At 34.8% G+C, this 27,903-nt stretch overlaps 1 protein-coding gene across 1 annotated transcript in view; it reads left to right on the top strand.

Moving 5' to 3' along the window:
* LOC108564674 (transcription factor Sox-13) overlaps nt 1-27,903 on the top strand; it is a 65,919-nt gene that overhangs the window by 34,023 nt on the left and 3,993 nt on the right. Inside the window, exons 3-4 of the mRNA XM_017923762.1 lie at nt 11,631-12,185; nt 13,633-13,780. Coding sequence (XP_017779251.1) covers nt 11,631-12,185; nt 13,633-13,780 — 703 coding nt within the window. The remainder of the gene's footprint in view (nt 1-11,630; nt 12,186-13,632; nt 13,781-27,903) is intronic.

Raw genomic sequence — 27,903 nt, 5'->3', positions numbered from 1 at the left:
AAGTACTTTTATTAACGTAGGCAGGGATGGACTTTTATCTCATTAAAAATTGCGTAGCTTTCTCACAATGCTGGTCGAGTTAAAGGGATCTCTATGGGGTGCCTCGTACCTCCTGTGAAGTTTTATAGAAGTGTTGTTAAACACATACAGAGCGCTGCCAATTACACCTTACCTTTTTCAGGTTTCGCCACATCACAACATCACAACATACGTACGCGAAACTAAGTTTTTTTCTTATATTCCCCGAGCCAAGCTACTTAAACAAATACAGAAACCACCAGGTATCTATCTGTATATGCATATGCCCCACGTTTTAATTAGACATCTTTTATGCGGAATTCCATCTTTATAATTAAAGGACAAGGTGGATTTTATAGAAATGCTGATGTTTATTTCTTTCGTGGCTACAGGGTGTACGTGTTACGTGTCTCCTCACTCTACTTCTTCTTGTACACCGTCGCCTTTTGCACTCTATAATGAAATATGTTAATAGAACGTAAATCTTGCACTATTCGCTTGGAACTGCTTGTTAACACTTCTGCTGCAGCGCCGTTTCGCACTTGCGTTTCTTTCTGAATCATCATACTGTAATTATGATGCATCCATATAAATTCTCACACAATACAGAAAAATCTTACATCTTACAAAATAAATATATTACAACAAATGCAAATTTTGATTACACAATAATAATAATTTCTAACATGATTCAAATATAAAATATGAATGAATGTAATGAATTTGAAATGATTTAACTATAATAATAAAACTTCTCTCTCTCGCTCTTAAAGAAATTAATGGAATGAACATAAAGAAAACTAAATTAACGCCTAATCATAAGAAATTAACAATTCTTTTCTAATTCACATTTTGTGTTCAATATTATAAAACTTTTTGAGACCAGTAATGCTGGTATTCAGTTGGTGACAATATTTGGGGGAATGATGAGGCATTAATAAGAAAAAAATAATAAAGCTGCGCGTGTATTCAAGGTTAATCTACTAGAAACGTTTTATCGTGTGAAAAAATATTAATAATCATTTGTAACTAGCAAAGTTAGAAAGCATTTTTCATAAACTCATTGTCTTCTGGATGCATATATACATTAAAACGTATAATGTTTGGTACCATAAGTCTGAAAGTACAATTCAAATTTATTTATTAACACAAAAAAATAGTTCTTTTTACTTTTTTAACACATTTTAATTATGTTTAAATTATTGATAATTTAAAAAAATAAACTTGAACAAAATCTGATTTATGAATAGACTGTTTGCCGAATAGAAATATTGCATGAATAAGTGTAATAATTTATGGTAATAAAAAAATAGGAACGTTATAATTAACTTTTTTTTCTTACGCGTAATTATAAAATAAATTATTGTAATAGATTGATCAATTTTTTTAACATGTTTTAAATTAATCGCGATAAATTATAATTGTGTTAATATATCCGAGGCTTATCTGATTTATCTATATTTATTATAAATGATTAATATAATCTATACGTTTTCACTGAAATGGCGAATGTATTTTGAGGACGAAATTGTTTTAAGAAAATGTGAGGAAAAATATGTGACATTTTCGAACCAGGAAACGCGATATTAGAAATCAATTACTAACTGTACCATATGATTAAGTTGCGCACTTCTAATTGATTGGAATCGAGCGTTCACATTTAACGCACGGGGCGCCATGGAAATTATATTGCTCAATTATTAATAATTTCAATTAGGCCATAATTACCAATTAAGATGCTGCGAGAAAAAAAACGAAGAAGAAGAAGTGTGGATGAAAAGTGGGCACGAAAAAAGAAAACGTACATGAAAATACGAGAGACACCTAAACGCGAGAACGAATTAAAAAGTTTCTTCGGCGACGCCGTAATTGACGGACAAACGGTTCTTGTTCAGTCTAGACTAATTACACGCAATATGTAGATCATTGCATTTGGAAATACAGTAAATAGTCGTTTATGTCAGTAATGAAAGTTCCGGTTTTTATTTTACAATTTTTTTCATATTCCTTTAATGACGCATCATTTTATATCACGAAAGTTATGATACGTGTCTCTCCATTGAGCATTATACAATTTGTTCATCTCATGATTGTATTGTAAATGATATGTTAAATAAAGCAAGATCAAACGTTAAAAAATATTCACAGATTCACCAAATTATGCCAAGTAATCGATGGCCATTTAAAAAGTAAACCTCCTAAAAAAAATACAGCAATATCTCGCATTGTCCGAGTTTTCGGTTCGGTTAATACAAGTATATTTAAAACTAATCGAGGAAATAAAATTAATACGATAATGTATGCATAAATAATTTCAGCACTAATTTATTTATATTAAAATTTAGTTTGTTTTGAAATTTTCAAATCGCTAGTGAATTCGAACTTTTTGAAGCCGAATAAAATTTATAACTTAAATGAAATGTATAAATTATTTAAATTCAGAGAAATCTCTCAAATTATATTTAATTTCAATATATAAGATTATAAATCTGAACCTGATTTTATTAATGAGATTACTGAATAATACACACAGAAAGTGTGAGACGAATAGGTTGAGATAATTATAATCAATGAATGTGTTGTGTAAAGGTTATCGACCATTTTAACCATTTATAAGATATTATTTTTTTATTGTTTTGTAATTGTTACGACATCTCATTTTATAAAAGAAACAATTTATTTTTTTGTGTTTCATACAGTTATATTATAAATTGAAAATGTAGAATGCCTCTCCAATAGAATAACTTACAGAAGAAACAAATTTCAACTCAATCAATGAATTTCAATTGAAATCGATTTATACATACACAAATTTTATATTAATATAAATAAAATAATTATTAATATTTTTCGATTCAAAATGGTGTAGAAATATGAGTGGAAATATTTAGATATCTAAAATATCTATTATATGAGTGCATTTTATGTAAATGTTTTAATAAACGTTGTCACTATTATTTAATTGATTTGCATACAATTTGGTGAAAGCATTGTAAATTTAAAAGTGTAAAATTGAAAAAAGCAAATGAAATAAGTCGAAAACCACGTGTTATTGTTATAAACAAATATGATATTATATATACTATAAAATATGTGAATCTGAGTATGTGTGTGTATGTATGTATGTAATATATATATATAATATAAATATATGTATGTGAGTGGATGAGTATATATGTATATATTTGTTTTTGGTCGTGATCGTGGGTGTCCCAAGAGAGGCTCCGCCTTTATAGAACAATGCGAATCCGCGATCGTTCTTTCGTGTTCGCAGAAGCTCCCAGGTTTGAATAATTCGCGGAGGAGGCGGTACGACCACGTGGGTGCTAAAGGAGGGTCATAGGCGGATCGCGACTTGGAGGGGACGAACGCTACAGCCTCTGGTGGACCCGACAGACGCATCCGTACACGCAGTACACGCACACGCGTCTTGCCAAGCTCTCTCTCTCAGCAGCCAGATCCGTTTCTGGAGCCTGAACATAGATAGATATATAGACCAGAGAATCCGACTGTGTTTGTAGGAGACCTGATAGAACAACAACAATTGTGTCCATCGGGGACCGTTCAGCGCCGTATTTTTGATTGAAGACGCGAGGGCAGTGCGCGGCCAATCGTGCTCGAGTAAACAATAGGTGTTCCGGGGTTTGCTTGCGCATATTGGGTATAGAAGGGTGCGCATCCCGTTTGTTCCCTTGTTAGTGTGCCGTGGACAGTCTTGGACATTCAGCACAGTGGCTACCGCACATCTACAAGAGGTTCGCCAGTCCCAGGCGGCTGTTCTGTCATGTGTTGACCTCCAAATACTTACACAACTACGGTAAGTAGATGCTCTCGCAAAAATCCCCACTCACACATCACATTATGATGATGCAGTGCGCCCACAATTTGCATCACATTCAAAATCACAATCGCGTGCAATAATTTTTCAAACTTCGGCACACTGCATCATCTCGAGAGAGTGAGCTCTGTTATTATATATATATATATATGTAAATATAAACTGTGTATATCGATTGGATAAATAGATGCACAGCGCGTGCTGCATATTTAAATTCTAAGAGAATACACCGATAAACTTTGATACTCCTTTGCGATGAGATGAGATGCTGCTGCGATGTTTACTCATCTCACCCGTCCGAATACACAGACTTGGCACTGTGTGCAATTAATAAACATCTTAATAGTCCACGCGTTATTTTTGCATTATTATTGCCCGATAAACAATTCGCGAACGGCGCCAACAACAGTGTTATGCAAATCGATTAATGAAGTCCTAAACTAATTGCCATCAGCCACCGGAATCACCAGTGACTGATGGATGATCGTTCGTATGGAAGGCAGGTCGCGCGACCCGCGGATCCGATCCGATTTTTTACATCTTCACACTCACTTTATGGTGTTGCGTTTACTTCCTTCCTTCCTTCCTTCCATCGCCTAACCATCTTTCGCATCTTTAAGGTTCTCTTGTTTGTTTTCTTTTTAATTCAAAATTAGCAGGTTGTCTCGCTTTTCGCGATCTACCTACCTCTGCATCTCCTCACCAAAGGGGAGACAACGCACGGCGACAATTGTTATGTTAATCTCTCTCACCCGTAGTACTAACCGGTTTTACGAAATTTTAAGGAGGTTGTTCACTTCGGCTAAAGTGACTAAATAGCGCGACACCGTGAATCAAACGCCTTTTATTTATATCATTTATGCAAATTAGGAAAGCAGGTTTCTGGAAGCCCCCAACCAACTCTCTCCTCTCTCTTACACTTCTCCACTTCTAACTCTTCTTCTCATGTAGAAACACATATACACACACACAATACTCGAACTCACTTGATTTCCCGCAGTAATTACACAATAAATGAAACAATCCCTGAAGTAACGGTTCCACCTAAAATGTACCCTTTTAATATGAATACGCGACAATAATTGATAACTAAGGAGATACGCGTTCCATGCTATATTATTATTATTATTTAATTACAGGCCTACGAGGTGCTCTTATGCAAATTTATGAAATTGCGACACTACGTGCATATCCGAATTACATAAACACCTGTAATCATAACACTGTGTATTTCGTCAAAACCACGCCGAGCATTTCAATATAAATCTATGATAAATGTCAAAATTGAAAATTTCCTTAAATAATCTTTTTTATAAGTAAATTTTATATAGTATGAAGACCTCTAACACTTTGCAATTGTCAAAATATCATTTACCTACATTATAAAGAATACAATATATTGTCAATCTCTCAATTTTTACATTATGATTATGTAAATATTTGTCTAAACATTTTAAAAGGTGTTTCTACCTGAAAATATTATTTTATACAAATCATTTTATAATATATATATTAACAATTAGTCACTTAACCATATGATAATTATGTAAATATACAATAATTTGTAAACTTTTTTTTTTTTTCATTTTCTTCAAATTTTTAATGTGATTTATTACATTATAAACAATATAAGTGTTTCATAATATTTACTTCATAAAATCAAAGCACTATGTTTAGAATTTCAATGAGATTCTGATCAAATTACCTTGAATTTGTCTACCAGGAAATATAATTTTATTGTTCATTAATTACAATTTCTAAGTAAATATGTTATTATTCATTAAAATCGTTGCATAAAAGTTGATTACATTAAGTTTTATTAATTACGACAATTATTACTACGAATAACAAAAGTATATATTATATTTAATTCGTTTCTTTTTTTTTACATATATTTTAAATATTTTTATTTTTTGCAAAGTAACAATCTGATAATGATCATTATAATTTTTAAAATTGTTTACATTTTTGTGTAATTCATAATATCGATTATGAAACGATTTTGATAAAAAGTGAAATTTCGAATAGTCAAAGCTCTGCTCTGCATTTCTTTTAATAACCTACTTAAAATATACAAAATGGCCCGTCCACTTATATGATTTTACAATGTTTCTTTTAGTTGTTTGCAATCAATATTATTTTGTATTCGTCGCATACAAAAAAAACTCCTTATAATTTATTACTTTATTAGCAATAGTCTCGGACTTAAAATGTAAATTCTTATATAACAATATTTAAAACATCGATTAATTATCATTTTAATTTTTCAAATGACTTTATTTATTGCATAAGAAATGCGTTTCTCAATAATACGAACTTATTTCATTGTTTGTAGTTAAAACAACAAAAAGACTTATTCAAATTAGTTTTCGCCCACTACAATACTGATTGATAGCATTACAACAAATAAAACGGCGAGTCTAAGTTAAGAATGCATCGGTTTGTCTGAAACCAAAGGACTTGCAGTCATCAGGTCCAATTATACATATAATTTATTTCCTGGTTTTTTTAAAACGTGAGAAAATCAGGCTCCCGGTTAATTATTTCGGGCGTATTTATATACTGGGGCATTTAAAAATAGTAGCGAGAAATAATGGCTAATATATAACAAATAAACGACGGCCTAAGAAGTTACAGAAGAAAAATAAAATAAAGACAAAATGAAGAGAATACTCTTCTCCCGTGTAAAGTAAGTCGAAATGCGACACCGACAGTGCGTTAAATTCTGAATTAATTTTAGAACGGTCGGAAAATTCCCGTTGCTGCAAGTACATACATTGTTTAAGCACTTCGACAATGTTTGTGTTTTGTCGACCGAAAATAAATGCCATCCTTTATTTCATAAACCACACTCAATGAATCTTATTAATGCATCTGATTCCGTCATTTTTTGCTTCTTCTACACAGCCTGAAGAAATAAACAAAAAATTTAAACAGTATTTAATTTATACATATTTTTAAGATTTTATAATATATATATATATATTTAGAATTGTAGAAAATAATTTAAAAATAATTTATGTATAAAATCACAGGCAAGTCACGATCATGATTGTACCAAAATTATTCAATAGAGATTTGAATACAACACTCTGTTACAGTTTTATAAGCTTTCATAATTATGTTCATAAATTCTACAACGAACTCTGAAAATGTCTGTTTCCTGCAATTAGCGAGGGTCGGCGGAAGTTGAAAGTGGTGTCTTGATTATTTATTTAGAACGTATTATTCGATAATATTTACACATAATTCTTTTCCAATTTCAATTCTCCGAGTGAATTCTTTAGTGGATGGGAGCGATAAAAAATGCACCCTCCCGTTGTAGTTGGTTATTAGGGTTTGAGGCTCTCTGAACGTTCCGAGGGGGAAAGGAAAACTGATTTATGTGTTAGTTGGGTCAGTGGTGTAACTGGAGACGAATTCGTCGGAAACAATGTTATAGGGAAATATATTTCGGTCGCTCCCACACAAATACATATACACACACACACACATACACACATATGCATAAGGTTATGCTCGCCATTAGTGAATATAATCTTGACGAAAAACAGATGTTCCACTTTACGGAGAACAAAGATTGTGCTGTAAAAATGGGCAAGCAAGTCTTGCGGTTGGTTGGTTGGTTAGTTCATTTGGGATTGTGTGCGCTGCTTTTAGAAAAAGGAATCATTCGCTCTATTATTAATATATTTATCCACTTACCATGTAATGGGTTTGCTGCCAAGAAAGATTACTCTATTCATTTACTTTTTATTTCGGCGCGTCGGTACAATGGAAGGACGAGACAAAGGATATGGAAATAGATATGGCGAACTATTTTACAATAAAACTTAATGGAAAACAGATGTGCTCCGTTTTCGTCCGACTAGAGGAGACACAGTCAGAGTCGTCGGTCGGTGGTGTTATGCGTGTCCAACCAGGAGAAGATTCTTCTTCTATCGTATCGATTCTGCATGTCTCCGCATGTGTTCATTCTTCGTCTTCTTCCCTATCATCTTACCAAGTTCCGTTCAATTCTTTCGACGACTTCGCTATGACAACAATATTAACCTTTTGACAGATCGTGGGGCCATCGCCAACCCAAGGATTGTTTTTGTAAAACACACAATATATATATATATAATATACACACGGAGTGGATTCTTTTTTTCGCGCTGATAAATCCGAAGCTTATCGAAATTGCATTATGTAAACACACACACGCACACAATGTGTAACTGAAATTGGTCGGGTCACAGACACGGTTCACGAAATTAGGCCAAGTATGAATATTTGCAATAGACATAATTATTGCCGCGATAAATTAATTATCACCTAAAACACATTTCGAAAAAGGGAATTATTTTCTTGTTTAGATCTAACTTGTCCTTGCTTCTATTATCACACGACAATTCTTAAATAACAATGATGACATGCAAGAAATATTTAAAGAAAACAAAATTTCTTATATAATAAAAATGACTTCATGATACCAATACATTTTACATATTTCCTTTATTCGAAATAGTTTTATCATTGGAAATACCAAATTTTACATAAAATAATTGATTTTGTTTATTTGAAACTGTTCTTATATTCTCAAAATTTCATCTTCGAAAACTTATTGGATATACTGAAATTTCTTTAAACTAATGTTTCCTGTCTTCAACTAATTGGTACTAGAGGCAAAAGTTGAAATTCCACCCCAACGCTTCCGCTCCTTTCAAGGGTGAGAGCATCCCTTGCTATATTTTATGCGTGCTTTTCTAATTCCCGTGACAAATATATCCAAACAAAATACTAACATCTAAACTCACAACAAGAAACAGTACTTTTCAAAATAAATTTTAAAGAATTTATGGAACGCAGTTAGCAGGATGTAATAGATTCGTTTAATAAAAATATATTAACATATGAAGAGTGGATATGTAAAATCGTGTTTTTGTTGTTGTTATTGTTGTCCATTCGGATGGATCTGTTGCAGTAACAATATTTTAACTCTCTGAACAAACACAACTGCAGAGACAATCTAAAAGCGATACCCGAGCGCTTTGTGTCCTCCCCCGACGTCCCAATAATCCGGCCTTTGCATCCGAACACACACACACACACACATGTGGACATGGACATCTACATGTATGTATATACACATGTGTCCCTTTTGAAAGGTTGTGTCATTTCACCAATTCCCGGATCCATGGACAATTCAATTTTCCCTATCGTGGAAATGCTCTATATGCGAGCTTACATTATTAACTTCGACCATACACACTCAACCGCATACATACACGTACACGAATACACATATCCAGCTCTAACTGTACATCCATACGTAATATAAAATACGTTAGCGTGATATTATTAAATATAAATCAATATTTGATTTTCCAAATATATAATTGTTGCTTTGATTTTGAATAAAATTGCAAATGATCTGTAATTAAATACGGCGAGCCTTGAATAGGCATAAATAATATCGCCATGTATATGGCATTTAATTGATAACAAATAACGCGCGGCAGAGGACGGAGAGAAGAGACAGAGAGCGAAAGAGAGACATGGAAATGTATAAACCATAACAGTTGTGCGGTAATAATTGGTGCCAATTATATGATTCAGTTACAATGTGATAAATTCAACGTTGACAATTAATAATGCGAATAATTCAATGCGGCCATAATTACAGAACTAGGTGTCATCTGTGTTGGAAGGAAGCGAGCGGGAAAAGAAAGAAGAACTGGTAGCATTGGCTTATATGGAGAAGAAACCAGTCGTGATTTATAACCGATTTTTCTTAATATTATTAGCGAATGTTATTTTAAAATATATGGCCGTAGTTTGTATTTGTCATGCATGTGTGTGAGTGTGAGCGTGTGTGTATATATATGAATGTGTTGTTTGTGTATAAGTTAGGCAATGGTGATATATATCTTGTGGATCATGTGTGTTATTCTAAGGAAGCGAACATCCGCTATTGGTGAAATATAGCCTTGTCTTTTTGAACAATCCTAAACAAGTCGTACTTTTGTCCGGATCCCCCGGCTCGATGATGCGTTAGTAAAACGGTTCACCGGATCCGTTGCGGAAAATAAATAGGCTTTGATCATCGCATAGGAAACGATCTGGAGGAGCCATTTGGCTGGCAGTGCCGGAATGCCGCGGATAAATACGCCATAAATTATATTACCCAAAAGACAATAAATATATCATCCCCATTATGATGATAATCCGCGCGGAAAATGCACATTAATTCGGCGGCATTGTCTACCGATTTTCTTTCAGTCCCACATCATTACCGTTTCGATAATGCTCTGTCTGTCTGTCTGTATGTCTTTGCCTCCTCGTCGTCGCCCTATGATGCATCATTGTCTAGCCTTTTGATATACATGTCTCATTGAGTTTTTATCCCTCTACAAAGTTCCCCGCCCTCCGTTCGATAATAAAGGCGGCGCAACCATTGACATAATGACTGATACAATACATGTCATCAGAGTCACTTGTTCTGCAAGGAAGTCATTTTCCCCGAACTCGGACATGACTTGACCCAAGTTGAATTTATGAAGCCCATTTGCTTTATGCTCTCATACATACCCATTCGCACCAATACATGCAGACGATCCAGAAGGCATTATTATTATTATTATTACATGTACACCATTCAGACGTAATTAGCTAAAATGTCTCTTGTTCGGGAGCGAATTTTCCCATCACGTGTTCCTTCTTTCCTCATCTACTTTCACCCTATACCGCTCGCGTTCTTCCCGAAAGAAAGAGCGAGAGACACAGAGAGAGAGAGAGAGAGAGAGAGGAGAAAAAGCAACGCGGAAACCAAACAGAAATAATATAATGAAGTAAAGAAAATATTTATTTGAGAAATTAGATTTGTTTTTCCCGCTGTGCCGGCTGTAAAATTGCTCGAGTCTTTCAATCAATACAAAACAGACGAATCGCATTATATATACTATATATATATATATATATGTTTGTTATATATTTGAAAGTATATATATATATATATATATATATAAAAGTATCATTAAGGACTCCGACGTAAATACATTATCGTCTTTTATAAAACAAATTCCCATTTATTCTTTTGATACAGGGCTCTTTTGCATTATTCAAAGAAAATGAATGCTTTCAAAAAGTGCGCACAATGTATACCCTCTTTACTTGTGTGTATATATATATACACACAATTATTTATTATTTATATACATAATTATTTCAAGAAAATTAAGTAAAACGGTAAAACTTGTTTTTTGTATTAATTCTGGAATCAACAATATCATTTCCTTATTATATGACCTTTGATTAGTAAGTAATCAAAACATTTTATGTGCAGTAATATGATTTATAAAATGAAACGACTAACAAAACAATCATTGAATTGAATCTGTTGTGAAGATTATAATGGCATTATATTATGATGTCCGTTGAATGTTGTTTGATAAGCGACCGTATCTAACCTTATGACATCCGATTGTTCTGGACAAGATTTAGTTGTAATTGAGTATGGATGCTGGATAGACACGAGCAGCGGCGCGCGGGATCTTCGACAGTGTATGTGTTTATTTAGAATCGGTCAGTCGGTAGTAAATGCAATTTGATGTAATTTGGAGGCGGAAATTGACGCTGGCGTCTTTCTGCTTTCGCTCCTTGGGACTAATCGAATGTGTTCGAAGGTGGTAAACGCCTAATCCGACTGGTAATAAACGTTCGGAGTTCGTCGATGGGAATTTCCAATTAATATTTGGATAACGTTGCAACGGCCTTTTTCTTCTTGTTGCAGAACTATGTCTTCCAAGCGCAAATCACCACCGACGAAACTGCACGAAGGTACGGCCATCGAAGAAATCGCAGCACCTTTACCACCAACAATCATCGGCGGAGGCAGCGACGGTGGAGGTCTGACCGACCTGGACGAGACAAGCAGCAATAATTTGAGCGACCTGGAGGATCAGACGTCGATGAACAATTTCAAAACGTCGTACAAACTGTCGGAATCGTCGAGCCCATCGATATCAGGCAGCGAGGTCGACGATGCCATTGAAGAGGAGAGATCTCCACCGAACAAGAAGCAGAGAGTGTGTCAGGATGTTGCTGAGCCCTTGGGGAGCGAACCCGAGGGCAGAAGGCGCAACTCCGAATGCAGCTCACCCTCCTCCGATCTGAAAACCAACATACTCTATCACAATAACAACAGCAGCTTACATAACAACAATAGTTCTACTCATCCTCTCAAACGCTCAATGGACGACGTCCTCAAACGGCTCACTTCGAAAATGAATAGCAGCACAATTAAAGAAGAGAAACGACCCACCCCAGCTACCACCCCCAATAATTCGTGAGTCCAATGCATACATAAATACATACATAATAATACATTAATAATACTAACAACAACAAAAAAAAACTGCTATTAGGTATACTAACATATTATATACATATATATATATATTTATTATCTAATTTTAATAAAACTGCGTATTATCATAATAATACAATATCTTTAATTTCGCCTTGACTTTTTAACCCCCTTTTTCATTAATCTCAAATAATAACTAACAAACCGATTAACCTAATTCTTTCCGCTTCTTTGACGAAACACGATAAATCCTTCTACATTCACATACACACACACACACACACACAGAGACAGACGTTTATATACATATATTCATGTACGATTTTACAGGCGCTTCATTCATATGTTTATTACAAAATCTTTTCTCTTACAATTAATCAATAACTACATAATATATATATGTATATACGTATATAAACTAGTATATAAATATTCATATACATATGTATATATATATATATATATATGAAAAGATTTGTGATTTTCTTATCTGAAAACGGAAACAGCTTCATCACATAATAACTTTACTCGAGCTAAGATAAACTCTTAATCCCAGCACGCATGCTTATCTCCATCAGACTTATATATATACATACATACATACGAAATATTTTTAATTGACCTTTTCGTTCTTTTGTTACCCAGATGTATCAAAGTCTATATGTTAGATATTTGTAGGGATGTGTGTATTATTTAATGAGTATTCTCAGGTCGCGCCGTCGTCGTCTGTCATTAATGTCATTTGGATAGAAAATTTATTGAATTATGCATTTGTGCTCAGAGAGTGAGAGAGGGTGGCGAAACGAATCAAAGGTGTCTCTACTATACAGAAAGTAATTTGATCCTGGAAATGCATTACATTATACATAAACTATATATATATAGATTGAAGGCAGTGTTAAAACTAGAGGGTTACGTGCTCCTATCGCAGACTAGAGAGATTAGCTCAGAAGGCGGTCAAGCTTTTGCATTATACAACGTGCGACGACTACCTTAGCGAACTAACTTTACCCAATAACTTGCTAACCACGACTACTACTACTACTACTACAACTACTGCTGCTATCTATTTACATACAGCACAGAGAGATATTATATACGCTCTATCCGAATCCTCTCTAACAGCATCCTTCGCTGCGCGTCTTACCTATCCGCTGTGTGTGTTTCTTCGTCTTCATTTTTTTTTGTTGCTTTGTGCTTGTAACTTTATGATTTTTATATAAAGATGAAATGTGCAGATACGGGGTATAAAGGGAAGCAAAAATAATGGCGGTTGATTAACCCGGAGATTTCATGACGCGATTGTAACTGTCGGGTACAAAACGACTCGCGTTATCCAGTGTAATCTTTTATTTGCACAAAAGCGAAAACAATACTTTTATAAGGCTGCTTTTCACATACATGTTTTCCTCTCTTCTTTTTACAGAGATGAAGGCGCTGCCGCTCTACAAGAAGCTCTATCTGGAGATACTTTCATGGAGAAAGAACGGAGGCTCTCGGAAATGATTCTGCAACTGCAAATGGTCAGGGAGCAGCTACTCTCCCAGCAACCATCACAATTAGTAGAACCAAAGGTAAGTCAAAATCAATATTAACTATTCCTTCAATTGATTACGCACATTCTTAATATCAGTTATTTATTGAAAATACAATTTTCCATTCATTACGTGGACATTATTTCACTGTACTAATTTATAAATTCTCTACTATTAAATGATGACAAAAAATGACTGTATTTTTCGGAGGAGATTCGACTTCTAAACTACAATACGAGTATAACAAAAATAATCTGGAGGCGATTATAAATTATTGATATATATATTTGATTTGCGTTCGGTTTGGTGATGGAGTGTAGAGTGAAAGAAAGAAAGGAAGGAAGGGGGAAACAGTACAAAATATACATGACAATCCCCACGAAATGTGCGTTGCATATTTTACATGGGTATCCGATCTGCATTCAGGTCACCTTGTTGACTTGCTCTTTTGATACACAACGCGCGGACTCTGGAGAACGAAGGAGCAGCGAGCGAGAGCACAAAGGAAACGGGGAACGTGAATAACGAGTGAATGCAGAAAGAACAACTCAATGGACAAGTTAAATTAAACATATACATGTACACACACACACACACACACACACAAACAGTTACAAACACACAAAAAATGAATAATGAACGAGATCCTTCTGATATGCCCAGACCTATTACGGGGCTTTTTCCATTGATGTTCACTGTGCGATCCTCCACGTCCTCCCTCTTTGTATCTAACATCCCTTCTGCAGATTTTTCGTGGAGTTTCGAGGTCCGTTGTTTAATGTTCCATTTAGAGGATCATCGCAACCAGTAGCGACACATTGTCAGTATGTGTGTGTGTACAAGAGTATGTATGATTGTGTTTGTGTGTGTGTATTACTTACAGTGCCTGAGCCCTATTAAATGAGCTGCACTGTTTTTATTACTAAGCGTGTCGACACCCACGCGCATGCCGCACGCTATTGGCTGGCAGTCGTTTCGAGTGACCGCTATTGGTCAACCCATAACAGTTGAATTACTCCGTATGATTCCATGTGGCAGGTGGGATAATGGGATTAATGTATATTGCGGAGCGAATATCCTTTGAGCATTCTTTCGGATTTCGCTCTTCATGCAGAATGCATCATCCACACATTTTTCTTCATCTTCGCTTTGGATATGGTGAAGATGGTTAATCCTCACCGTAAGTAATGAGCTTATAAATAACCTTTTTTAATAGCTGCACCGAAGATTAATAATGTGACCGAAGTAAAAAACAACTGACGCGCTATAAAAAGAACGCCCGTTTACATAATTAAATGTGTAAATTTATCAATCCCTTTTTCGAGCCGATGATAAATCGGAACCACAGATCCGCGCTGCTCCGTCTTTGTTCCTCGATAATTATCACGAATCATATTTTTGGCTGCTCCCTGCCGAATAATACCCTCTCTCGTTTATACAGATCTGTGCGGCTCTGAATTGAACTCAATTTCCCTCAGACATCTTAGTCTTTCATGTTTTGGATGTTTGTTTCTGTATACGTACGTGTAGTGTAGTGTGCTGCTGGATCTTGGGGCGGGTTGTTGGAATGTTGAGAGTGAGATAGAGAGAGAGAGAGAAATGGAAATTGTGCGAGTGCGAGAGGGACGCAGAGAATTGTCGCTAGGAATTCTGATTGGTTCGGTTGACATAAACAAAGGGAAGCACAAACCGTGTATACCGTGGCGAAGTAAGAGCATTGAATTGCGGATCTCGCTTTCACCGAGAGAACCCCGTCCGGCCCCGGCAAAATTATAATTACAATTCTTTGTGAACCGCTCACGAGACAACGTTAACGAGATAATGTCGATGAATAGTTGTATATTATATTTGAAACAGAACAAAAACAGTTCACTTATTTTCCGAACCACCCTCCTCCTAAACCCTTGCACAGATTTCAGCTTGGAAACTGCAAATGATCAAAGTCTCTTCAGCCTCTTTCAGGAATCCTGAACAAATAGAGAAAAGAAGAAAACAAATGAACGGGCAGCTGAAGATGGCGAGGCGAGCGAAAGACGAGATGGATAATTATTGAGCAATTAATATGCAAGGATAAGGCCTGCTGCGCTGTCGATACACTCGTGTAATGCTTAGGTTATTGCGATCATTTATTATTTTAATAGCTCAGTTTACTAGTTTGCTCTGCGTGTTAGCTAACCACAGCATATTAATCTGTCGGTCCGGGTTGATAACGCAGATCGTAATCGCCATAATCGTCCTTTCTCGGGATTTGCTGCGGACAATAATATGTAATATTCCGATGGCTTTGTCAGCAACTGCCTGCCTACATTATGATTGCTCTCTATTCGGATTTGATTGCATTTGTACTTTGTACTGCTCCATTCAAATCATCCCCTTTTCAAACACACACACACACACACATACAGACACACTGAAACATGCAAACGCAGCCGGCCAACCCAAACAACGCATTAATATCATTTTAATACCCAAACCGCAAATCCCTTCGTAGCTCCGTTCGCAGGATTTAAACAACTTCCCTTTATCAACATCATCATCATCATCATCGGCACATAATAATCACCATCTCGGCCTATCCTCGCGGAACACGGATGCCTCCATTATATTTGAACAAGATCTAATTGTACATAATCTCGTTATCATTAGCACGGCAGCGTCTGATTTTGGGCCCTCAAAGGTTCGCAACTCCCAGAACCACCCTCTCTCTCTCTCCTCGTCCTCCTTCTGCTTTCCCCACCCACGTTCCTCCCTATGTTTTACTTCATCGCCATTCCAAATCCTGCTCCTGTGTAATTAAGTAATGGGAATCAAAGTTCTGTGCTTTCTGATCTGTGATGCAGCTTCTATTTGTATAACCGTTTACAAACACCGTGTTATGTACTGCGTCCATCCCAAATTTATTTTTCTTCCCTTTCCTTTCTCTCTCTCTCGCTCTCGCTCTTACTCACACTCCAATCAATACCATTTATTCAGCTGAAAAGAAAACATCCCATTCATTTGCGAACAAAGTTACATTATTTAGAGACCCGCGCTCTTTAAGATAAATAAGAAATTTGCATTCACGAAATCCTATAGATGCTTGATCAAAGTATATATTATACACACACACACATATATATACTCTAAGGGTGGCCTGTATTACTATGTCTAGGTATTTATGTGGGCATATATAAACCCCCTTATGCCAACAGCAAATGGGCTTTTATGTGTACATAATGTTTGCATATACATAAATACATGTATTCCTGAAATTTACCCTTTGTGTTTTCGGTCTCATATACATAGACACATACATACATACACGAATACACTACACTTGTCATTACGCAAAACTAATGAAACATTTATCAAAATCTAGCATTTACCTGCTGCGAAATGCGAGAAACAAACCCCGAAATGGATGTACCCATTTTATTTGTTTCAGTACAATCTCTGTCGTCTTAATTCAATGACTCAATTCATGTGTTTAAAAGCTCTCTGTGTCTGGCTGTGTGTGTGTGTATATATGTAGTGTACAATTGTATCCAATGCGGTCCCATTGCAGCAGGCATTGATGTCATATTTATACACGCATACAAATACAGTCGTACGCCATGTACAATAACAACTAATTTCCATGATTCCTATTGATGTATCTCTGCTACAATATAATATAATGATGGCTATTAATGTTACTAATCATGATGAATGCGCTTTCAGTTACCCTTTCATCGAAACGCACACAGATGCATGCAATGCGTACACACGGATCCTTTTACAAATTATTATTTCGTTATTGATTCACATTACGCTATTTACGACAATTTACATTATTCGGCTCCCGTCGAATTCACGAATTTCAACACAGTCGACTCCATTTTGTAATCGATCTGTTTACATTACATCTCTTTTTAAATTTCATATATCTAATGAATGTCATAAAAGCTCTTTAAAAACACTACCACCTCAGATAAAAATTAGTTATAAAAATTACAAAAATATTTATTGCAACAATTTCATAAGTTTATCAAACAAAGAGATAACAAGATAAATGTGAAAATTCTAGTTTAATTTTAATTAATCATTGCAATGATTCATGTATTTTTTTTTATTATTTCTTATTTTTTTCGACTGTAATTATTTATACAAAACTTTAAATTTTAACAAATTTTCCATGAATAATATACACATTTTATTAAAAATAAGTTTGTTTTTTTTTTTCAAATTTTATTTATAGAAATAATTTACAATTGGGTCATTTTCATCGCTTATGATTGGAATATTTTAAACTTAGTATTCTGAGACCTCAAATTTCTGTATAATCTTATCTGGTTTAGCCATAACAATTGACACTGTACTGGTTTAGTAAACTTATTTATAAATTTATGTATTTCTTATTTAGAATATCATCAATAATGTGTTCAAAATAATGCATTTATTTCATTTAGGTTAGTTAGGTGATTATTGATTTTTTTTTTGTTGCTGCGGATATGATTCACAATATATAATCTGAATTAATTAATTGAAATTATTACGTTTTTGAATTAATCATTCAGATATCTATTATGTAAAACTTGACAAAATAATTTCGATTTCTTTTGCTATAATTAATTGACAGTCAATGTTATTCACACTGTGATCTGAGAACAGTAAAAATCAATGTTGGTGAAACTTATGAGTCGAGATTGATGGGGTTCGGGAATTCTGATCGAGTAAAGGAGGATTAACATATAAAAAGGATGAGGAAAGTTTAAATTACAACCAGAATATGGAAGCTGAATTTGTAGACCTGTCTCTGCTAGTGCAAATCGATCGTCCTCGCAGACCAGAGTTTCTATTTTATCGTATCATTAATAGTAACCAAAAATACCGTCTCGGTGGTTAGAATTTTACGATTCTGCAACTCGCGGTTCGGCATTACAGCACCGCGCATTGGCATTGGAGGAATTCATGGCTCCACGCCATCACCGTGCCATATAAACCTGCATAATAAAACATTCTATTCCGTTATTACTTTTACATTGAATTCATCCGTTTATCGCGAAACGCCGAATGCATTATTCTCGCACGTCTATGAATACTGAAAAACGGAAATGTCACCGTCTCTCTCTCGCTCTCGTCTTCGTATAGAAGAGAGGGAATCTTAGATGGAAAGAGATCACAAAAGGGCCAAATAGATAAAAGGCGTTCTTTCTGTGGGGAAACCCCACTAATCTTAGCCACGGCTTTTTTCACGACACTTAGGTTTTCCATTTTTTAAGAGCTTCCTAAGCCTCCTCATTCAGGTGGTTCGCCTCTGAAAGGTAATGCCGGCAGCGAGGGGGGCTTCTCAGCATTCTGACAGAAAAATCAATCAATTGATTTATTACCGCAGCCTCAACTTTCTTTTGCGCGAGCTTTGCCCATCGATGAATAGATCTTTAGTTATTTGTTTCCTTCCGCAATTTTTAAACAGTCCCTATCTATTTCACATTACCTAACATATTTTCCAAGGAAATTAATTAAAATTTGTTAAGAAAAATGAGAAGGTAAATATCCATCCTTTCATTCACGGAAAATAATCTATTTAAAAAATTGCAATTAAATATATTGTTGGTAACATTAATAAGCGAATTATACAGTTAATAATGGACTTCAAACTTCAAAATAATAATTATATTTTGATCAATTTGCACTTGCACAAACAGACATTGAAAAACATACATATTCAAATTTACATACCACGAGAGGTTTACTATATAATGATCAATTCTCATTATAAAAACAAAATTAGAATTTAAAATAGGCTTACATCAAGTAGGGAACTTGATTTGGTTGGTTCATTCGAGTTTCATTAAAATACAATTAGTTTATTAATTAAGAATAATTATATAACACTAGTCTTTAACATTGAGGCGAGGATAATCGAAGTTCATAGGTAATCGGTTTTGTACTTTATTATAAATATAAAACAGAAACAAAAACAAAAACAAACAAAAAAAACTGATAACGAGGCATAATATTTCAATTTAATTAGTTTACTGTTTTTACTTGGATGAGGGAAACGATAAAACATTAGATCTTACGTTTCTTTTCATAAAATGAAAATGCGCTTGTTTTCGGTTATTATAATGAACAGTCCTAAAGATTATCAAAGAATGTGAATGTAACCTTTGTAACGTGATCCCAAAGTCCGATTGTTTGTAGGAAATGGCGTTATTGGATGCACGAGCCTGCGTTGATAACGGAATTATTATTATTATTATTATGAATACATATATACATTTAATTATTTTCGACGGAATTGCATGAATGGAATTGCGAAACGCGAAGGAACAGCGAATTCAGGCTGCTTCGATGGAAACGAAGGAGTGTGGAGGGGAAAAGGAGATGCAAGCCTTTGAAATTGGATTTCAGTTGCCTGCTTAATAATTTTGATCCAGAAATACAGGATATTCTTAAATACAAGAGGACAGTGTCTAAATATACCTCGTATGCGGCATGTGAATGAATGTCACAGCTGTGGGGTTTTAATACTTCCAGGATCCTGTACGCTACTTAGCCATTCAATAACATTTCATGTGCATTGCGCCTTCTCCTCAACTCATCTCTCTGCTTCCTTTTTTTTCTCTTCCTTTTCTTCCGTTTTCCTCGTCTTCTGTTATCGTTGCTGCTGTTGTTGTCTCGTGCTTTTTCTGTCTTTGCGTTCGGGATTTCGAAAGTATGCTGGAAATATGATCCGATAATGCACGTCGTCGAATGACTTGCATTTATAATTGTGTTAAATTGCCCGAGCCCCCAGATAAGTGCTAATTTAATAATGCAGGTAAAATCAGCAACGTCATAGCTGCTTGAAGGCGGATGCTTCCAGATTGCTCCTTTAGCACACTCGGATGGTCCTTATGATCATCATCAATAATGTAATTCAGTTTTGCGCTAATTATTATTTCACGCAAACCGGAATTGATCCGAAATATCCGTAATCTCCGAGTGTCTTCCAAGAAATAACTGCCTATATTGCCTTTGTCGCCACTTATTAATGACCGCAGTCTGGCTAAAATTAAAACATCCACTCTTCTCCAAACACATACACACACACACATACATATATAATAATATCCTCATCTTCTTCAGAGCGAATCTATAATAGAATGGTGAAGATATGGTGTATAATGCATGCATACCAAGTATAAGTGTATGGCATCGCCACGCACATCCACAGTTTGTAGTTATTTTCCCCGGCTTATTATTTTTAGCCTTCTGTTTGTATAATATTTTTATTTTAAAACACGAAATGACAGCGCAACTGTTATTATGCTTAATTTAATATTCATATTCACACGTAACCTGCATCATCAAATCACGAATCATGCAGGTACACGGTACAATCAATCCCTCGATACACGGGATTCTCCAAAAATACTGATCGGTAAACAAAGATGTCTATTTTAGTGTGTATACCAACATAACAAATTCACGTAACACGTTGTTAATGAAATTGCTTCTGACACTTCTAATAATTAACGCATTATTTTTAGAAGGCCTTTGTACAAAACCCGTTCGCTCACTTCCAGCCGCCTACTCTCCTCTACCCATTCCTTGTGTGCTTCCCATTCTCCCCCATTTCAATGTATAATCATCATTGTTTTCGGGGAAGCGTATCCATCGTGCCGCGACAAAAATCCGTTTATTCGCGCGTAAATTCTTACGTCACCTGAGATATTTTCGATTGTAACAGGCTATAAATACGAGCGTACTCATATTAAAATACTCTCGTGTTGCTATTTCTATATGTTAAATTTCAATTTTGTGCCAATCAGTGACGTATTGTGGGAGAATACTACGCGGGCTCGGACGTGTGACACGTTCTACATACTACGACGTCTTCTTAAATCTAAGAACCAAAAAATTAAAAAAACAATAAATTAATTGAAATGCTGGAAAAAAGCAATGTTACGGAATTTCGGATGTATTTATGGATGGAGATCAGATTATTGTGAATATTAATTGTTGCCCTAATTAAAATTCCACCGGATTCATCTTTGCAATAAATACCAAATAATCCTTTCTGTAGACATAACATCCTTTACAAAATTTTGCCTCTCCGTCAACAGAGGAAAGGCGACGACGAAAGAAGGGAGAGACAGAAGAAGAAGAAGAAGAAGCAAAAAAAACGAACGAAACTCAACACAAAGCACGAAAGAAGCTCTTACACATATGTTCTTACTATTATTATTTTTTTTTATTTTTTATTTTGTAATATATGAATGTATTAATAATGTCAAGTTGAGGAGGAGCTCAAAAAGAATGCCCTACCGGATGTCAAGTAATCTGCCTGAGATAAATCATGTCACGCCCTTAAAAAGGGCAGAGATAGAAAGAGAGACGTATTTACACGACGGCCGAAAGTGTTGCACCCGCAAGAAAGCAGCACCCCGCCTACCCCCCACGCATCATCACTCGCCCGCCCTTTCACCCTTCGTCGGGGGGGTGGGGGTTTGTCAAACAAAACCGAATGTCTTCAAATTAAAAGCCAACTTGAAAATAGACCAGATGCAGTTAAATATAAACTATCCAATTATAATGGATTTTCAGATTGCGATGAATGAGGGATGACGGGGCGTGTTAATAGCATGTAATCTGCCACATAAAATAATCAAACCCGGTGAATAATATATTCATAAATCTTGCCCGAGGTGGAAATGCGTTTTTCTTTTTGTCCGACAATTAGTTTTAATTGGTGCGATGTACGTGCAAGATGCCGATAAAAATAGGACCGCGCACACAGGGCCTTTCATCATTACACCTAGGTTCCTTTTTTTTTTGTTCATTTATGTTCCAATTTCCTCTCACGTTCAACAAAAACCAAAAATTATTTTCGAATATATATATTGCAAATTCTCTTTAACATGCAATCAGAAATAACATTTAATAACGTAGGCAATGAACCTGCACTTAACAAACAACTTGTACTCAACAATTTAAAATGATAAACAAGTCAGAACATTATTAATTTTCAAGAGTAACAAATATGAACATTTCTTTTTTTTATTATAAAAATTAATTAATATTAATTGAAGAAGACAAACTCTCAACAAATATAATAAATATTTGTTTTAATAATTCAAATTTAACGCTGTGTCTCAATTTACTTTCTTTCATTTCCTGCAAGCAAGCAAGCAAACGAAACTCAAATATGCAGCAGTTGATCAACGCCATTGCTATCTTCCAGCTATCTTGTTTATAAACAAGATGAGTGGTGAGAGAAACAATGGATTGAAGCGTCTGGGAACGAATCTATTTGGTTGTGCAGCTGTGCAGTTTTATAAACACCTTAGTACATTATTGTACGTTCCCGGCGATCAAAAGTATCGTTGAGAATTCAAGTCATTAACATTCTATGATCAAGTCATTAAAATGAAACCAGGATGATTTTATTATGTCATTTGTAATATATTTCGTTTGCACATTTTTTTTCCTCGTGCATATAATCCGCTATTTTGAATAGAGAATATTATAAGGGAGTCAGTCCCCTATTTCTGTGTACATAATACCGACCACAAAGTACGATCGCAATTTGCTCTCGGTACGTCTCATTAATTTGTAAACCCTCTCGATCTATTGCGGTTTCCGCATTATGTTGTTTTAGGATTATAACAAGGGTAGATAATATTTTAACATCAAAGACGGCATAAGCAAATAAAGTATTTCAAATATTAGTCTTCTAAATGTAAACAGTATGTCCCATATTTACTCCTGGGTCCATGTGATCCTCACAATCCCTAATAATTATTACAGTTACCGAGTATGCCTTTGAGTAATTAAAAATGTATGTGTATGTAGGTTTTCCTCCGACTATATCACTACACTGTCTGTACAATCACATAGGATTCCTCTCTTAATCTAAATATACATTTATTATTACATCAATTAATGTTTTCACATCGGGAACTGTACGTTTCTATTGAATATCTCCTTCAAGTTTTGTTTTTATTTGTTATTTACGGACTGGATATTCCCATTTCGCTGATTACACACTCGCAGAATTATTGTTATGCAATCATGAAAACTTCATTTCGTTTTCTCTTATTAGCTTTTTCGTCTACACTCATCATTTATTATTAATAATAACATATTTTGCTTTGCTTTTCTATTCGGCAATAAATCTTGGGTTTTGCGAAAACGTCGCAGCAAACGAAACTGGCAGTTCGCAAACAAATAAATCACGTTATAATGGATCGTGGCTAATGCTGCATTCTGGGGCGATTGAAATTTTAACAGTGGTAGAAGAATTTCTGAGCGATTTCAATGGCGAGGGTTCAATTGAAATGCACGCAAGTCAATAAACCCTTGACGTTCCCCAAGCAATTGCCAAGTTAATTACCCCTAACAGAGGTTAGCTTATGACGCCATGGCTCATAAATCATATTTCATAAGCTCCGAGGGGTTGCTGATACAATAGTTAACCCACATCTCGACGCCTCGACTTGCTTACGCTTAAAATTTACAATTTATTAACGCATTATTTAATCGCGTCTCTTACAAACCAATGCTCACTTTATAATCACTGTAATTATTTATCTATTAATAATTGATTTTCTCCATCATTTATATAGACCAACTCAAGACCGAACATAATGATTATACATATTGAAAAAGATTATGATTACTTTTTATAAATATTAATGTTATTAATAATACAAAATACAAAAATATTAATGCAATGCAAAACATTTATTATTCTAATATTAACGATCTTCAACTATTTCATTAGTGAATGATTGAAATACAAAATTCTAGTTAACAGACTGAAGCAGATGTTATGTTATATATTATTTACTGTATGAATTTTCTTTGAGTTGTGAGAAACACATTCCCATCAGATCAATTAGAACTGGTTGTCCTTTGATTAACTGGATTGTGTGTTTAGGCGGTGAACTTGTTTACTTAGAAAACATGTAATATCACATATAAACCGATCTGCTACAAATAAATGTGTTGTATAATACTCGCGTTAAATATGTAAGTGTAAGTCTGAAGTCAATGACTTGAATAATAAACATTGTGGGTGTCTCGTATGAAAGGATGTTGTTTATAAGATTTTCACAGAATAAAGTACTTTTAGAGAGTAAAGCGGAACTGCACGAAACGTGAATGGGGTAAATAGAGGGATCTGGCTGGGGGTGGGTGGTTTTAAAAGTGGTTTTGTTGGTTTATTATTTTTTTGGTGATCAATCAAAATGAAATTCCAAATGAATGTGAGGGTGAGTGTATAGATTGTGTTCGGTACTAATTGAGTGTATTCAAACAATACAGGAACAGTATGTTCCACCCTTGGCGGTTGTTTCTGTATGAACGCCGTGGTGCGTGATGGGTTCAAAGAGCTCTAACATAATCCGTCTCTGATTTTAATGCGTATTATTTCGGCAGCTTTGTATGTACACTGTGTATACATCTGATTATCGCGTTTTCTTTATCACATTTGTACGTAATGAATAAATAAATTGGAACGAGGATGTATAGAAAATAGTATTTATTAAGGGTCGTCCTTCTTTATCGTCCTCATCCTGCCAACCCTCCTGTTTTTCCTCCATCCATCCATCCTTCCTTCCTTCTTTCGTTCTGCGGTTATCTCCTCCTGGCATCTCGGAGGAACGCTCAAATAATGATGTGACACAAAGTGAACCTCAGAGCAGTTTTCCCAGTGGGAGAATGCACGCGCACCGCACCGTACGGCACCGCAAGGCTGTCGTTGAATATTTCACGCATGATGTGGAACATGCCTTCTAACGCATACAAAACTAATATTGTTCCAATGCTCTTATTATTACCATTTGTCAACTCTAGGAGCCGCAACCCATTCAGAAACCAAACATCGCTCTTCTCCCACCTTAACCCTCTTTTAAAGGCGCGCACCAGTGCACATCACACACTCTCCTCTTTCCTTTTCTGCACACGGCCGAAAGTTAATTAAAAATAATTCGGTTTTCCTTGTGTAGGGCGGGCGGGGGTGTCTTAAGTAGAATAACTAAAATGCTGTTATGTACAGCGCGGTGCGTAATGAAACGCATCATGCGGTCGACCAAGTCCATTATAACCGATATAAGTGTGTATTATTGCGTAAGTGGAGTTTGTTGGGCGGCCTTTCAACGACTGCACACGACCACTCCACTTCTCAAAAAAAGGAGAACCAGAAAAGGAAAAAAAAAAGTCGGGCACAATCATTTTTTTTTTCTACACTTTCACACACCGACCCAACCAACAACAACTAGAACAGATGAAAAGGAAATACATAATTAAAATGGCAGTGCTGAAGTTACTTCAGTTTATTTTAATTTTACTCCGAAGGGTTCATTAATTCTAATATTGTTTGCAACATTCTTTTATCTCATTAAATTATGTACATAGAAAATGTAGATCATTCGTAATATGTTTATTGGTTACTTTTTGTCTAAATTAAATTCATATTATATTTATATCATCTATACAGGAACAATATGAAAACAGCAAAATAAAACATTTTCTGAAATCTAGATTTAATTAATTACAGAAATATAAAGCAGTCAATAAAGCATTGTTATTTATACAATAGTATATCAATAACATGTATTAGCAATAAATATGTCGATATAAATATGTTTGATAGATTGACGTATGATTGGAAATCACTCGAGTAGCAAGAATTGCATTAGGTTTCAATTTTTTTATATTGTATTTTTTTTTTCGGTTGACAGCAATAGTTACTGCTTAGAGACATCAATCACTAAGGAAAGACACAAATATATATTTTACTCGTCGAATATAGGCGAAATCAATATCCGATTCGTTTCAAACTCATTTTAATTATTTTCTAAATTCGTTGCATATTGTAATAAACATGTATTTATTTTCCTTCTCATTTTAATTTTTAATTAAAAAGTTGTTGCAATAAATTCATATTTATTTTCGTGCAGAAATGTGAATATCATTAGCTATAATTATTCTGCTCTTTTTATTATTAATAAATTCGAAAGAATACACGAACGGGCATTTTGCCATTGCTGTCACCGCATTGTTACGCTCTTGCATCCATGATATTTTGAAGAAGTTGTATCCATGCGCCCACTAAGCACGTCAGTATTACAAAAAAATAAAACACATCACTATCATCGAAAACAAATACAAAAAAATAAACTAATGTACTTAATATCTTAAATAGATCAACGTCGCTTATTAAATTGAAAGATGTTGATTATCTAATTAGCGAAGAAATATATATTTATTTATTTTTTCATTTATCCAACGAAGCGATGACATTTTAAACGGAACATATGAGCGAGCAGTAACTAAACATGAAATGTACTTTCTACAAATTAAATTGGCTCAGAAACATATTTTTTTAGGCATCGAATGTAGGTTTTAGTTATGCACAATAACATTCGGCTCGGTTTTATTAAATCGAATATTTTACGACGGTTAAATAACAACGTTTCTTTTTTTTTTGCTCATCGATTATTATTATTATTACATAACGGTGATTTCATTGCGTTTGATATATATATAAATTCTTGTCTTATTTTTTAATTAAGATTTCGAAATACCGTTTTATTTCTGCACGAGATGAAATATGTGGAGACGTTTTTTAATAAGTACAAAACGGAGAAGAAGTAGTCACGGCGATAATTCCCAATAATAGGAATTAAAAGAAGAAGGCGAAAAAAAAAACGTTCGAAATAGAGGTATAAATGTGTCGTCCGTGTACATTATTTAAGTCATCAGCTCTGTTAATTCTCTTTATGTTATTATTGGAGCACAAGAAGAAATATCTTTTTTCTTGTTAATTTTAGAATCAAATATGAAAAGAAGTGTATTTTTGTACTGTAGGGTTTTAATTTATATATGGACCATTGTGATTTTCCCTCCTATTAATGATACCGAACATGTGTGTGTACACGGGGCTACGCTAAAGGAGATTAAGTCTTCATCTTTTCCTCTCTCTCGCTCTTTCTTTCTATTACTCTTCTTTTTTGTAGGCATTAAGACATGTAGGTGATAATAACTTTTATATAGAAATGGTGGTGGAAAGCGGGAGCGTAATCCTATGTTAGTCTGTTGAGCATTATAAGATTCTGTGCATTGTGGAGTGACGTGACAAATCCAAAGGGAATTCTCCTCGTCTAAGGTTTCCCTGTGTATCAGTGGCGCATCGTGGACTTTTTTTTTTT

The sequence above is a fragment of the Nicrophorus vespilloides genome, unplaced genomic scaffold (genome assembly GCF_001412225.1).
Source record: "Nicrophorus vespilloides isolate i.1.1-1 unplaced genomic scaffold, Nicve_v1.0, whole genome shotgun sequence".
Classification (NCBI taxonomy): domain Eukaryota; kingdom Metazoa; phylum Arthropoda; class Insecta; order Coleoptera; family Silphidae; genus Nicrophorus; species Nicrophorus vespilloides.
Note: the sequence above shows the minus strand (reverse complement) of the source record. Positions and strands in the feature narration are given on the sequence as shown.